Source organism: Salmo salar, chromosome ssa16 (genome assembly GCF_905237065.1).
Source record: "Salmo salar chromosome ssa16, Ssal_v3.1, whole genome shotgun sequence".
Classification (NCBI taxonomy): domain Eukaryota; kingdom Metazoa; phylum Chordata; class Actinopteri; order Salmoniformes; family Salmonidae; genus Salmo; species Salmo salar.
In genome coordinates this window covers 52,498,865-52,515,352 of record NC_059457.1, presented here as the reverse complement: position 1 = coordinate 52,515,352, position 16,488 = coordinate 52,498,865, and the positions used below count along the sequence as shown (strand labels likewise).

At 46.8% G+C, this 16,488-nt stretch overlaps 1 protein-coding gene across 3 annotated transcripts in view; it reads left to right on the top strand.

Moving 5' to 3' along the window:
• Nucleotides 1-16,488, top strand: part of LOC106574163 (nuclear receptor subfamily 5 group A member 2) — a 112,898-nt gene that overhangs the window by 58,552 nt on the left and 37,858 nt on the right. For all 3 annotated transcript variants that reach the window (XM_045697409.1, XM_014149826.2, XM_045697408.1), the window contains one exon: nucleotides 4,562-4,681. In XM_045697409.1, the coding sequence (XP_045553365.1) occupies nucleotides 4,562-4,681 (120 nt within the window). The remainder of the gene's footprint in view (nucleotides 1-4,561; nucleotides 4,682-16,488) is intronic.

Sequence of the window (16,488 nt, the reverse complement as noted above, 5' to 3'; positions counted from 1 at the left end):
TTTCGACCAAAAACAGCATACAAAAAAAGAAGAAGAAAAACTATTTTATATATATATATATATATATATATATATATATATATATATATATATATATATGCTTTGCCACATCTTCCGGTTTTGACTCCAGACCATTATCAGCATTATTATCAGTGGTGTCTTCTTAGCAGGGGACGATGAATGAATCAATTAATATATATTACTGTTGGGTCCTCCAAACACACCATTCCTAATTAATTTACATTCCCGAAAATGTGTATTTTTCTATTTAATTTTCTCTACATCCCTTAAGTTCTTTAGTCTCTCTCTCTCTCTCTCTCTCTCTCTCTCTCTCTCTCTCTCTCTCTCTCTCTCTCTCTCTCTCTCACACTCACTCACTCACTCATACTCCCCCTCTTATTTCATATTCTGCCTCTTTCTCTCTCTCTCTGTGTGAAGTAGAAAACATTCATCTGTGCTTGTGGTTAAGCAATTGATCTGGGCATTGATCCCTCTTGCCTGGATGGCCGTAAAGGTGTTAAATTGATTTCTGGGAGGATATGTATTTTTCATTACAAGCACTGTGAGAAGTTCCTACTTAAAAATAAGAAAAGAAGCAGTGATGATATTAAAATATTGAAAAAGTACTCCTTAAAAATAGCCTTAAATGTTTGGAATAGTTTGGGCCAATCTGAGGGATGACGCTCATCTTAAAGGGGCTATTCGACTGCTCTCAGTGCCAAACCCAAAGCTAACAAGGTAAAGCCTTGGTCATAACTGTTTTATGATTTCGCTGTTGCGTGGAGGGTTCCAGTCAGACCAATAGACAGGGATAGGTAGTGTCTACTGAGTGTGCCACAGTACACTACAGATACATTAGTACACTACAGATACAAAGTGCACTGCAGATACATTAGTACACTACAGATACAAAGTACACTACAGATACATTAGTACACTACAGACACATTAGTACACTACAGATACATTAGTACACTACGGATACATTAGTACACTACAGATACATTAGTACACTACAGATACATCAGTACACTACAAATACAAAGTACACTACAGATACATTAGTACACTACAGATACAAAGTACACTACAGATACATTAGTACACTACAGATACATTAGTACACTACAGATACATCAGTACACTACAGATACATTAGTACACTACAGATACATCAGTACACTACAAATACAAAGTACACTACAGATACATTAGTACACTACAGATACATTAGTACACTACAGATACAAAGTGCACTACAGATACATTAGTACACTACAGATACATTAGTACACTACAGATACATCAGTACACTACAGATACATTAGTACACTACAGATACATTAGTACACTACAGATACAAAGTGCACTACAGATACATTAGTACACTACAGATACATTAGTACACTACAGATACATTAGTACACTACATATACAAAGTACACAACAGATACATTAGTACACTACAGATACATTAGTACACTACAGATACATTAGTACACTACAGATACATTAGTACACTACAGATACATTCTGGAAGTTTAGCTACTATTTGTTCTTCACCATCTGGTTTTTCAGAAACTAAATCTAATCTGAATGTACCCGTTTTAATGATAGTGGTCAGTTGTATAGTTTTGTGGATGAAACTGTGAAGTATGTTTTCTGCAGTCGGATGAAGTATGATTCTACTAATGCTATCATCCATGTTCTCTACTGTTTAGTGCTTGGTATGAATAATATCAGCCTGGACGATCTCCTAAATTACATGTGTTATTGGTTCCATATAGTTCAATCAACTGTAACATTTATTAAAAACATTATTGGGCCATTAACTTAAGACATGTCATTGTCTAAAGCTGTTGGCTTTTGGCTACATGTTATTTACAACACGTTCACATTCCAGTTCTCGGGAACAGAATACAGAATAGACAGACAGTAAATAAATCCCTTCCCTTGTCAGACCACTCCTTGTATCTGAGTGGACGGACAGACGGATTTGTGAAATCCAGAGCTTGTTGGATTCCACCATGTGACAGTGCAAAGGAAAGTCTTGTCAGGGACTGGCACTTAAAGGGGTTGGCGATACCTCTCCACGCCTCACTTTGCTCGTCTTGTCTCGGTCGCTGTGCGGGTGACACTCGTTCAAGTCCCCCACGTCTCCCCTTGATAACCTGGCTCTGTCTGGAGTGATGCTGCCAGGAAGGAAGTTCTGTCTGGAGTGATGTTGGCAGGAAGGACGTTCTGTCTGGAGTGATGCTACCAGGAAATAAGTTCTGTCAGGAGTGATGCTGCCAGGAAGGAAGTTATGTCTGGAGTGATGCTACCAGGAAGGAATCTCTGTCTGGAGTGATGCTACCAGGAAGGAATCTCTGTCTGGAGTGATGCTACCAGGAAGGAAGTTATGTCTGGAGTGATGCTGCCAGGAAGGAAGCTCTGTCTGGAGTGATGCTGCCAGGAAGGACGTTCTGTCTGGAGTGATGCTGCCAGGAAGGGACCTCTGTCTGGAGTGATGCTGCCAGGAAGGCAGCGTGAGGACGGCTCCCTTTGATGGGGAACCCGGCGCTCGCCTGGACCCGACAGGTCTGCTTTGAAAAGCAGGGTCTAACTGCCCATCTTTCTCCATCTCTCTCTCCCTCTCTCTCTCTCTCTCTCTGAGAGGGTATTTAACTAGTAATGCTGACAGAGACAGGGATGGGGGATCAAAGTACAGTAAGAAGTACACTCATTCACCCTCGCCTTCCTCATGCCCTCCCCCTACCTCCCTCCCCTGATAGTTTTACTGACTGCATTAGAATGTTGCTCTCGTATGTCGCCTCCAGTCACCCGCCCCGCAGAAAGGAAGGATGAGAGAAAAAAACACAGGAATTACAGGGACTGTCAGAATTTGTGGTAAAGGTCACTGCGGCTTTGTTGTATTTTGTCCTATCTCATTTTGATTAAAAGAGGAACGAGACATGTCATGTTGATACAGTAGACAGGCAGACAGACAGTCAGTCAGTCTCGGCTTGAGTCTCGCCTATAACCCTACTCCTCCAAGCGAACTCTCAGCGATAGTGCCATTGTTATGCCTGGGTGGAGGCTAAATAACTCCTCTGCAGTCAAAACAATCAGTCTCAACAACAGTTACACTGAAACTACCACCGTGTCATTCGAGGTAATAAAGTGTTTTTAGGTACAGTAGAATATCCGTTAGCTCAGTGATATCACAGCTCTTCGATTGAAACAAATGGCCTCGTTTACTAAGTTCCATAATGGATAATAGCATTCCTTTCTCCACCGATTGTACCGTACCTGTTAGTGAGGCAGTTTACCATAGATCTGCATTCTTATGTAAAACTCATTGATGTTTTAGAGTGCAACGTCACAGACCTTAACTGTTAACCCAACGATTCTCTCAGACTCATGCAAAGCGCATTTCGCCACAACAACACCGACCAAAGCGTTTTGCGAAGCCAACATCATCCCGCAAGTCAGATAAATAGTATCGAGGGTGACACTGTTTGTCGAAAGGAAAACAGGAGAGGTGAGAGAGAAATCTCTGTCTTTTTCCTCATTCTTTTGCTTCTGAATGTGGCCTTTCTGTGTTCTTTCTGTGTTTGTGGCTACAGTGTGGAATGATTAACACGCTGAGCCCTGGGAAGTAACTGGTCCACAATGGATGGGTTGTTGCAGTGTATCAGACTACTTTCACCGTGCGTCAGTCACCGGGATGGGAGTCACCAGCCGCCTTGTTGCTGAGAAACTCGCTACTTAATCACTGAGAACTGTGAAATCACTCAGCCACTGGTGGCACTAGGCAAACAGATAACACCAATGATGCTGACAAACAGGGACGTGCACAGGCTCTTTGAAAACCGGTGGTGTGGATGTGTTTGGACGGGGAAGGGGGAAGTAGGGGACTACGGTTATGTGATACTGCAGTATAGTGTGAGGTTGTCTACCTTCACGAGTGATGTAGTGATAAAGTAGGTGGGTAAACTCTTATCGCCGCTCCCTATACTTTCAATGTAGTTTTCTGAAACAAATTGGATAAACTGCATTTACCCTCCACTACACACCTGACCTTCCACCAGTGGAATAGGACTCCCGAGTGGCGCAGCGGGTTAAGGCACTGCATCTCAGTGGTAGAGGTGTCACTACAGTTCCTGGTTCAAATCCAGGCTGTGTCACATCCGGCTGTGATTGGCCCAGCGTCTTCCGGGTTTGCCTGGGGTAGGCCGTCATTGTAAATAAGAATTTGTTCTTAACTGACTTGCCTCATTAAATAAATGTTCAAATAGCTTTTTTGTTAAATTACAAATTCAAATTCAAATAGTGATCAACACTAGTCAATCTAGTTATGTCTACATGTCAAAACCACAAAAGTGTTGTAGCTCGCTTCACCCGAAAACCTTTCACTAAGAGAATATTGTCAGGGAGGTGTTTTCATGTATCATTTTGTATCCTTTTTATTTAAAGGCGGAATAAACGTAGCATGACACATTGACATAGCATTATCATTAGCGTCAACATCAACAAATGACCTATTCTTCTCTCTTTTCTCCCCTTGTCTCACGGACAGGTGGACGACCAAATGAAGCTCCTCCAGAACTGTTGGAGCGAGCTCCTCATCCTCGACCACATTTTCCGCCAGGTGATGCACGCCAAAGAGGGCTCCATCCTATTGGTCACCGGCCAACAGGTAAGTCACCTGACTCCACAAAACCCCGCCCGCCCCTTTCTGCCCGGGCCCCTCCCCCTAGACCTCATCAGACACTCAGCATGTGCACATCAACACCCTTTAAAATGCTATCGACCACACCGGCCCCCCGCGCAGTCACCGCTCCATTAAAAATAGATTACGTTTATAGGTATAAGCTAATGTGACCAGAATAATCAATTATGCATTTTCTCTTTTTTTTTCTTTCTTTTTTTGTTGTTGCATCAAGCAAGACTCCTAATGGCGAATAAATAAAGTGCTTGGTTAAGCATGTCTGTGGAGTCATAGCGGTAGAAAAAAAAAAAAGCCTATTATGATTTACCTTTGCGGTGCCCCAGAGGAGCCTGCGAGGGCTGACGCCTGAGGCTCCTGACGAGGCCCTCAACACAGCCTGTGATTCCTCAGTCAGTATGTCAACTGGCAGAGAGGGAGAGAGGGGGAAAGCGAAAGAGAGAGAGGGAGAAACGGATGCTTGTTATGAATATGGCTCGGGAACGCCCGGCACATCCGTCAGTGAGACAAGAACACTTCATTATTGATGGGGCGGGTGTTTCCGAAACGTTGCTCTTCAACAAAATGTTCTCCAACAATAGATGCGGGCATTAATATTTAGGTGAAGTGAGGAGGGTCTGTTGACCTCTGATTATTAGTGGTCAGATAGTTGACCTCTGATTATTAGTGGTCAGATAGTTGACCTCTGATTACTAGTGGTCAGATAGTTGACCTCTGATTACTAGTGGTCAGATAGTTGACCTCTGATTACTAGTGGTCAGATAGTTGACCTCTGATTATTAGTGGTCAGGAAGTTGACCTCTGATTATTAGTGGTCAGATAGTTGAACTCTGATTATTAGTGGTCAGGAAGTTGACCTCTGATTATTAGTGGTCAGGAAGTTGACCTCTGATTATTAGTGGTCAGGAAGTTGACCTCTGATTATTAGTGGTCAGGAAGTTGACCTCTGATTATTAGTGGTCAGATAGTTGACCTCTGATTATTAGTGGTCAGGAAGTTGACCTCTGATTATTAGTGGTCAGATAGTTGACCTCTGATTATTAGTGGTCAGGAAGTTGACCTCTGATTATTAGTGGTCAGATAGTTGAACTCTGATTACTAGTGGTCAGATAGTTGACCTCTGATTATTAGTGGTCAGATAGTTGACCTATGGTTATTAGTGGTCAGATAGTTGACCTATGGTTATTAGTGGTCAGATAGTTGACCTCTGATTATTAGTGGTCAGGAAGTTGACCTCTGGTTATTAGTGATGGGGAGTTTTCATCTCAGTGCTCTCACACAGAGATAGTTACAGAAACACATACTCACACTCATAAACACACACAGCGCTCAGACGCACACAGACACACACACACAGCGCTCAGACGCACACAGACACACACACATAGCACTCAGATACACACAGACACACACACATAGCGCTCAGACACACACAGACACACACACATAGCGCTCAGATACACACAGAGACACACATAGCGCTCAGACGCACACAGACACACACACATAGCGCTCAGATACACACAGACACACACACATAGCGCTCAGACACACACAGACACACACACATAGCGCTCAGACACACACAGACACACACACACAGCGCTCAGACACACACAGACACACACACATAGCGCTCAGACACACACAGACACACACATAGCGCTCAGACACACACAGACACACACACATAGCGCTCAGACACACACAGACACACACACATAGCGCTCAGACACACACAGAGACACACACATAGCACTCAGACACACACACATAGCGCTCAGACACACACAGACACAGCGCTCTCTGTCTCCATTGCTCTGTGTCTGATAAGCCAGGACTGGCTGTCAGCAGGTCTTGGCCAGTAAAGAAGGGCTGAGGGGAGAAGGAGACGGGAAGGAAGAGGAGGAGATGGGGAGGAGGAGGAGGAGATGGGGAGGAGGAGGAGACAGGGGGAGGAGGAGGAGGAGACAGGGGAGGAGAAGGAGGAGACAGGAGGAGGAGGAGGAGACAGAGGAGGAGAAGGATGAGACAGAGGGAGGAGGAGGAGGAGACAGAGGAGGAGGAGGACGAGACAGAGGAGGAGGAGACAGAGGGAGGAGGAGGAGACAGAGGGAGGAGGAGGAGACAGAGGGAGGAGGAGGAGACAGGGGGAGGAGGAGGAGACAGGGGGAGGAGAAGGAGGAGACAGAGGAGGAGGAGGAGGAGGAGACAGAGGGAGGAGGAGACAGAGAGAGGAGGGGGAAACAGAGGGAGGGAGAGGAGGAGATGGGGAGGAGGAGACGGGGAGGAGGAGGAGACAGGGGGAGGAGAAGGAGGAGACAGGGGAGGAGAAGGAGGAGACAGGAGGAGGAGGAGGAGACAGAGGAGGAGAAGGATGAGACAGAGGGAGGAGGAGGAGACAGAGGGAGGAGGAGGAGACAGAGGGAGGAGGAGGAGACAGAGGGAGGAGGAGGAGACAGGGGAGGAGGAGGAGACAGGGGGAGGAGAAGGAGGAGACAGAGGAGGAGGAGGAGGAGGAGACAGAGGGAGGAGGAGACAGAGAGAGGAGGGGGAAACAGAGGGAGGGAGAGGAGGAGATGGGGAGGAGGAGACGGGGAGGAGGAGGAGACAGGGGGAGGAGAAGGAGGAGATGGAGGAGGAGAAGGAGGAGGAGGAGGAGACAGAGGGAGGGGGGGGAGGAGACAGAGGGAGGAGGGGGAAACAGAGGGAGGAAGAGGAGGAGATGGGGAGGAGGAGGAGGAGACGGGGAGGAGGAGGAGACGGGGAGGAGGAGGAGACAGAGGAGGAGGAGGAGACAGAGGGAGGAGGAGGAGGAGACGGGGGAGGAGGAGGAGACGGGGAGGAGGAGGAGACGGGGGAGGAGGAGGAGACGGGGGAGGAGGAGGAGACAGAGGGAGGAGGAGGAGGAGACAGAGGGAGGAGGAGGAGGAGACAGAGGGAGTGGGAGGAGGAGACAGAGGGAGGAGGAGGAGGAGGAGACAGGGAGGAGGAGGAGATGGGGAGGGGAGTCAGGGGAGGTGTAGTACCAGGTCTAGTTTGCATATTTTGGTTAATGAACAGCTGGTGTTGGGGGGCCACAGGGGGATCATGGAGGGGGGACCAGGGAGGGAAGAGCACCTCTCAAACCATTCATTATCTTCTGTTATTCACCATGAGACCACTATCACCGCTATCACCACCACTATCACCACCACCACTATAACCACCACTGCTATCACCACCACCACCACTATCACCACCACCACTATTCACCATGAGACCAGGGGACAGCAGCTTTAAAGCTAGGGCCAACCTCCAGCATCACCACCACCACTACCACCACTTTAGCCAGCACTACCACTATCACCACCGCTATCACCACTTTAACAAGCACCACCACTTTAATCAGCAACACCACTAACACCAGCACTACCATTACCACAATTAACACCAGCACTACCACTATGACCAGCACCACCACTATCACCACCACCACTATCACCACCACCACCACTATCACCACCACCACTATCACCACCACCACTATCATCACCACCACCACTATCATCACCACCACCACTATCATCACCACCCCCACTATCACCACCACCACTATCATCACCACCCCCACTATCACCACCACCACCACCACTATCACCACCACCACTATCACCACCACCACAATAATCACCACCACCACAATAATCACCACCACTATAACCACCACCACAATAATCACCACCGCTAACTTCACCACCACCACTATCACCACCACCACTATCACCACCACCACTATCACCACCACCACAATAATCACCACCACCACAATAATCGCCACCACTATAACCACCACCACAATAATCACCACCACTATAACCACCACCACAATAATCACCACCACCACAATAATCACCACCACTATAACCACCACCACAATAATCACCACCACAATCACCACCACCACTACCACCACTGCCATCACCACCACTGCCATCACCACCACTAACACCACCACCACCACCACTACCACCACCACCACCACCACCACCACCACCACAATAATCACCACCATTAACACCACCACTACCACCACCACAATAATCACCACCACCACTATCATCACCACCCCCACTATCACCACCACCACTATCATCACCACCACCACTATCACCACCACCACTATCATCACCACCACCACTATCACCACCATTAACTTCAAAACCACCAATAGTACCACCACCACTATCACCACCACTATCACCACCACCGCTATCACCACCACTATCACCACCACCACTATAACCACCAGCGATATCACCACCACCACCACTATCACCACCACCACTATCACCACCACCACTATAACCACCACTGCTATCACCACCACCACCACTATCACCACCACCACTATTCACCATGAGACCAGGGGACAGCAGCTTTAAAGCTAGGGCCAACCTCCAGCATCACCACCACCACTACCACCACTTTAGCCAGCACTACCACTATCACCACCACTATCACCACTTTAACAAGCACCACCACTTTAACCAGCAACACCACTAACACCAGCACTACCATTACCACAATTAACACCAGCACTACCACTATGACCAGCACCACCACTATCACCACCACCACTATCACCACCACCACCACTATCACCACCACCACTATCACCACCACCACTATCATCACCACCACCACTATCATCACCACCACCACTATCATCACCACCCCCACTATCACCACCACCACTATCATCACCACCACCACTATCATCACCACCCCCACTATCACCACCACCACCACTATCACCACCACCACTATCACCACCACCACAATAATCACCACCGCTAACTTCACCACCACCACTATCACCACCACCACTATCACCACCACCACTATCACCACCACCACAATAATCGCCACCTCTATAACCACCACCACAATAATCACCACCACTATAACCACCACCACAATAATCACCACCACAATCACCACCACCACAATAATCACCACCACTATAACCACCACCACAATAATCACCACCACAATCACCACCACCACTACCACCACTGCCATCACCACCACTGCCATCACCACCACTAACACCACCACCACCACCACAATAATCACCAACACCACCACCACCACAATAATCACCACCATTAACACCACCACTACCACCACCACAATAATCACCACCACCACTATCATCACCACCCCCACTATCACCACCACCACTATCATCACCACCACCACTATCATCACCACCACCACTATCATCACCACCACCACTATCACCACCACCACTATCATCACCACCACTATCACCACCGCTAACTTCACCACCACCACTATCACCACCACCACTATCACCACCACCGCTAACTTCACCACCACCACTATAACCACCACCGCTATCACCACCACTATCACCACCACCGCTATCACCACCACTATCACCACCACCACCACTATAACCACCATCGCTATCACAACCACCACTATCACCACCACCGCTATCACCACCACTATCACCACCACCACTATAACCACCACTGCTATCACCACCACCACCACTATCACCACCACCACTATTCACCATGAGACCAGGGGACAGCAGCTTTAAAGCTAGGGCCAACCTCCAGCATCACCACCACCACTACCACCACTTTAGCCAGCACTACCACTATCACCACCACTATCACCACTTTAACAAGCACCACCACTTTAACCAGCAACACCACTAACAACAGCACTACCATTACCACAATTAACACCAGCACTACCACTATGACCAGCACCACCACTATCACCACCACCACTATCACCACCACCACTATCACCACCACCACCACTATCACCACCACTATCACCACCACCACTATCATCACCACCACCACTATCATCACCACCCCCACTATCACCACCACCACTATCATCACCACCCCCACTATCACCACCACCACCACCACTATCACCACCACCACAATAATCACCACCGCTAACTTCACCACCACCACTATCACCACCACCACTATCACCACCACCACTATCACCACCACCACAATAATCACCACCACCACAATAATCACCACCACCACAATAATCGCCACCACCACAATAATCGCCACCACCACAATAATCGCCACCACTATAACCACCACCACAATAATCACCGCCACTATAACCACCACCACAATAATCACCACCACAATCACCACCACCACAATAATCACCACCACTATAACCACCACCACAATAATCACCACCACAATCACCACCACCACTACCACCACTGCCATCACCACCACTGCCATCACCACCACTAACACCACCACCACCACCACAATAATCACCACCACCACCACCACCACCACCACCACCACAATAATCACCACCATTAACACCACCACTACCACAATAATCACCACCACCACTAACATCACCACCACAATAATCACCACCATTAACACCACCACTACCACCACCACAATAATCACCACCACCACTAACATCACCACTATCACCACCACCACTATAACCATCACCACTAGAATCATCACCACTACAGTGGCTTGCGAAAGTATTCACCCCCTTGAACCCCTTTCTAGGGAGTTTTTCCTAGCCACCGTGCTTCTACACATGCATTGCTTGCTGTTTGGGGTTTTAGGCTGGGTTTCTGTACAGCACTTTGAGATATCAGCTGATGTAAGAAGGGCTATATAAATTGATTTGATTTGGCATTTCTCCTATTTTGTTGCCTTACAACTTGGAATTAAAATAGATTTTTGGGGGTTTGTATCATTTGATTTACACAACATGCCTACCACTTTGAAGATGCAACATATTTCATTTGTGAAACAAGTAAGAAATAAGACAAAAAAACGGAAAACTTGAGCGTGCATAACTATTCACCCCCCAAAATGTCATTACTTTGTAGAGCCACCTTTTGCAGCAATTACAGCTGCAAGTCTCTTGGGGCATGTCTCTATAAGCTTGGCACATCTACAGTGAGGAAAAAAGTATTTGTTCCCCTGCTGATTTTGTACGTTTGCCCACTGACAAAGAAATGATCAGTCTATAATTTTAATGGTAGGTTTATTTGAACAGTGAGAGACAGAATAACAACAAAAAAATCCAGAAAAACCACCACTATCACCACCACCACTTTCACCACCACTATCACCACCACCACTATAACCACCACCGCTATCACCACCACCACTATAACCACCACCGCTATCACCACCACTATCACCACCACCGCTATCATCACCACTATCACCACCACCACCACTATCACCACCACTATTACCACCACTATCACCACCACCACCACTATCACCACCACTATTACCACCACTATCACCACCACCACCACTATAACCTCCACCGCTATCACCACCACCACCACTATAACCACCACCACTATCACCACCACCACCACCACTATCACCACCACCACTATCATCACCACCACTATCACCACCGCTAACTTCACCACCACCACTATCACCACCACCACTATCACCACCACCGCTAACTTCACCACCACCGCTATCACCACCACTATCACCACCACCACCACTATAACCACCACCGCTATCACAACCACCACTATCACCACCACCGCTATCACCACCACTATCACCACCACCACTATAACCACCACTGCTATCACCACCACCACCACTATCACCACCACCACTATTCACCATGAGACCAGGGGACAGCAGCTTTAAAGCTAGGGCCAACCTCCAGCATCACCACCACCACTACCACCACTTTAGCCAGCACTACCACTATCACCACCACTATCACCACTTTAACAAGCACCACCACTTTAACCAGCAACACCACTAACAACAGCACTACCATTACCACAATTAACACCAGCACTACCACTATGACCAGCACCACCACTATCACCACCACCACTATCACCACCACCACTATCACCACCACCACTATCACCACCACCACCACTATCACCACCACTATCACCACCACCACTATCATCACCACCACCACTATCATCACCACCCCCACTATCACCACCACCACTATCATCACCACCCCCACTATCACCACCACCACCACTATCACCACCACCACAATAATCACCACCGCTAACTTCACCACCACCACTATCACCACCACCACTATCACCACCACCACTATCACCACCACCACAATAATCACCACCACCACAATAATCGCCACCACTATAACCACCACCACAATAATCACCGCCACTATAACCACCACCACAATAATCACCACCACAATCACCACCACCACAATAATCACCACCACTATAACCACCACCACAATAATCACCACCACAATCACCACCACCACTACCACCACTGCCATCACCACCACTGCCATCACCACCACTAACACCACCACCACCACCACAATAATCACCACCACCACCACCACAATAATCACCACCATTAACACCACCACTACCACAATAATCACCACCACCACTAACATCACCACCACAATAATCACCACCATTAACACCACCACTACCACCACCACAATAATCACCACCACCACTAACATCACCACTATCACCACCACCACTATAACCATCACCACTAGAATCATCACCACTACAGTGGCTTGCGAAAGTATTCACCCCCTTGAACCCCTTTCTAGGGAGTTTTTCCTAGCCACCGTGCTTCTACACATGCATTGCTTGCTGTTTGGGGTTTTAGGCTGGGTTTCTGTACAGCACTTTGAGATATCAGCTGATGTAAGAAGGGCTATATAAATTGATTTGATTTGGCATTTCTCCTATTTTGTTGCCTTACAACTTGGAATTAAAATAGATTTTTGGGGGGTTTGTATCATTTGATTTACACAACATGCCTACCACTTTGAAGATGCAACATATTTCATTTGTGAAACAAGTAAGAAATAAGACAAAAAAACGGAAAACTTGAGCGTGCATAACTATTCACCCCCCAAAATGTCATTACTTTGTAGAGCCACCTTTTGCAGCAATTACAGCTGCAAGTCTCTTGGGGCATGTCTCTATAAGCTTGGCACATCTACAGTGAGGAAAAAAAGTATTTGTTCCCCTGCTGATTTTGTACGTTTGCCCACTGACAAAGAAATGATCAGTCTATAATTTTAATGGTAGGTTTATTTGAACAGTGAGAGACAGAATAACAACAAAAAAATCCAGAAAAACCACCACTATCACCACCACCACTTTCACCACCACTATCACCACCACCACTATCACCACCACCACTATAACCACCACCGCTATCACCACCACCACTATAACCACCACCGCTATCACCACCACTATCACCACCACCGCTATCATCACCACTATCACCACCACCACCACTATCACCACCACTATTACCACCACTATCACCACCACCACCACTATCACCACCACTATTACCACCACTATCACCACCACCACCACTATAACCTCCACCGCTATCACCACCACCACCACTATAACCACCACCACTATCACCACCACCACCACTATAACCACCACCGCTATCACCACCACCACCACTATCACCACCACCGCTATCACCACCACTATCACCACCACCACTATAACCAACACCACTATAACCACTACCGCTATCACCACCACCACCGCTATCACCACCACCGCTATCACCACCACCACTATAACCAACACCACCACCACTATCACCACCACTATTACCACCACTATCACCACCACTATCACCACCACCACTATAACCACCACCATTATCACCACCACAACTATCACCACCACTATCACCACCACTATCACCACCACTATCACCAGCACCACCATCACCACCACCACCGCTATCACCACCACCACTATAACCAACACCACTATAACCACCACCACCACCACTATTACCACCACTATCACCACCACTATCACCACCACCACTATAACCACCACCATTATCACCACCACAACTATCACCACCACTATCACCACCACTATCACCACCACTATCACCAGCACCACCATCACTACCACCACCAAAAGCACACACTAGTATGGTGTCCATAGTAGAAACTGCCACTTTGCCTGCAGTTGTCAGAATGGCCCCGGTGCACCACTGTGGGATTAGCAGAGAAATGCAAGCGATTCATAGGCTTCAGGACATGTCACCGTCCCTTCCTCCCTCACTGCCCTCCTGTCTGTCAGCTTAGTCAGAAATTGGCCTTCGGAGGAATCTGATATAGCAACTTATATGTAATCACACAAATCTAATTTGTACAGCTCTTTGGTCTGTCTTGTACTGAACTGTCTTTGGTTCAAACACAAGACGTGACTGCTGGTGTCATGTGAAAACACTGGCTGAGTTCAGTAGGGTATGAATGCACAAGCATGGTCTTGTCATTTCCTCGGCAAGATAAGTCTTTGATATTGCTTGATGTCAATGGCACTAGCACATGAAAGGCAAATGTGAAAATATTGTTCAAAAAATCTTCTCTGAACAAACACATTTATTCAGCAGATTTCCACTACTATTGAATAACATTGCCTTTTTAAAGGAACTCTTGTCTTCTTTGAAGTAAAACACTTTAATCCAAATTTCTGAACAATTTATGCTAAATTCAATCCGTAGCGCTGAAGAGCCGCACTATAGCGGGATATAAATTTAAAGGCAATGTTCTCGCGTAAGCGGAGACTGCATTCACAGTAAATTATGCATATGTCAGTTCAATCGGAAATTACCTTTAAATTTTAAATTGCGCTATTGTGCTGAACTTCAACAATATGGATTGAATCTAGCCCTTACACAATTAATTGAAGGCATTTTTTTTATACAGTGCCTTGCAAAGGTATTTGAATCCAACACCTCTCATCACCCCGAGAACACCATCCCCACAGTGAAGCATGGTGGTGGCAGCATCATGCTGTGGGGATGTGTTTCATCGGCAGGGACTGGGAAACTGGTCAGAATTGAAGGAATGATGGATGGCTCTAAATACAGGGAAATTCTTGAGGGAAACCGGTTTCAGTCTTCCAGAGATTTGAGACTGGGACAGAGGTTCACCTTCCAGCAAGACAATGACCCTAAGCATACTGCTAAAGCAACACTCGAATGGTTTAAGGGGAAACATTTGAATGTCTTGGAATGGCCTAGTCAAAGCCCAGACCTCATCCAATTGAGAATCTGTGGTATGACTTAAAGATTGCTACACCAGTGGAACCCATCCAACTTGAAGGAGCTGGAGCAGTTTTACCTTGAAGAATGGGCAAAAATCCCAGTGGCTAGATGTGCCAAGCTTATAGAGACATACCCCAAGAGACTTGCAGCTGTAATTGCTGCAAAAGGTGGCTCTACAAAGTATTGACTTTGGGAGGGTGAATAGTTATGCACGCTCAAGTTTTCACTTTTTTTGTCTTATTTCTTGTTCGTTTCACAAATTAAATATGTTGCATCTTCAAAGTGGTAGGCATGTTGTGTAAATAAAATTCCAAGTTGTAATGCAAAAATAAATTATTGAAAAATGCCAAGGGGGGTGAATACTTTCACAAGCTGAGCCATATCAGCCACCCAATTCTGTTAGCCATCTTACCTACATGATTTACTTTTTTCACCCTAATTTGTCATTTTGCTCCCATATCCATTCTGGTTGCCTCTGTTGAAATAATAATGCTAGGTTGACCTTATTGTTTACCTGATCCATCTATGTAGCCACCCAATCCATAGACGGTTCACTCTGCTACCGTCTGACAAATGGTGCCGAAGCATCTGCTCTGGAACCTACAGGCTTCTACTCCT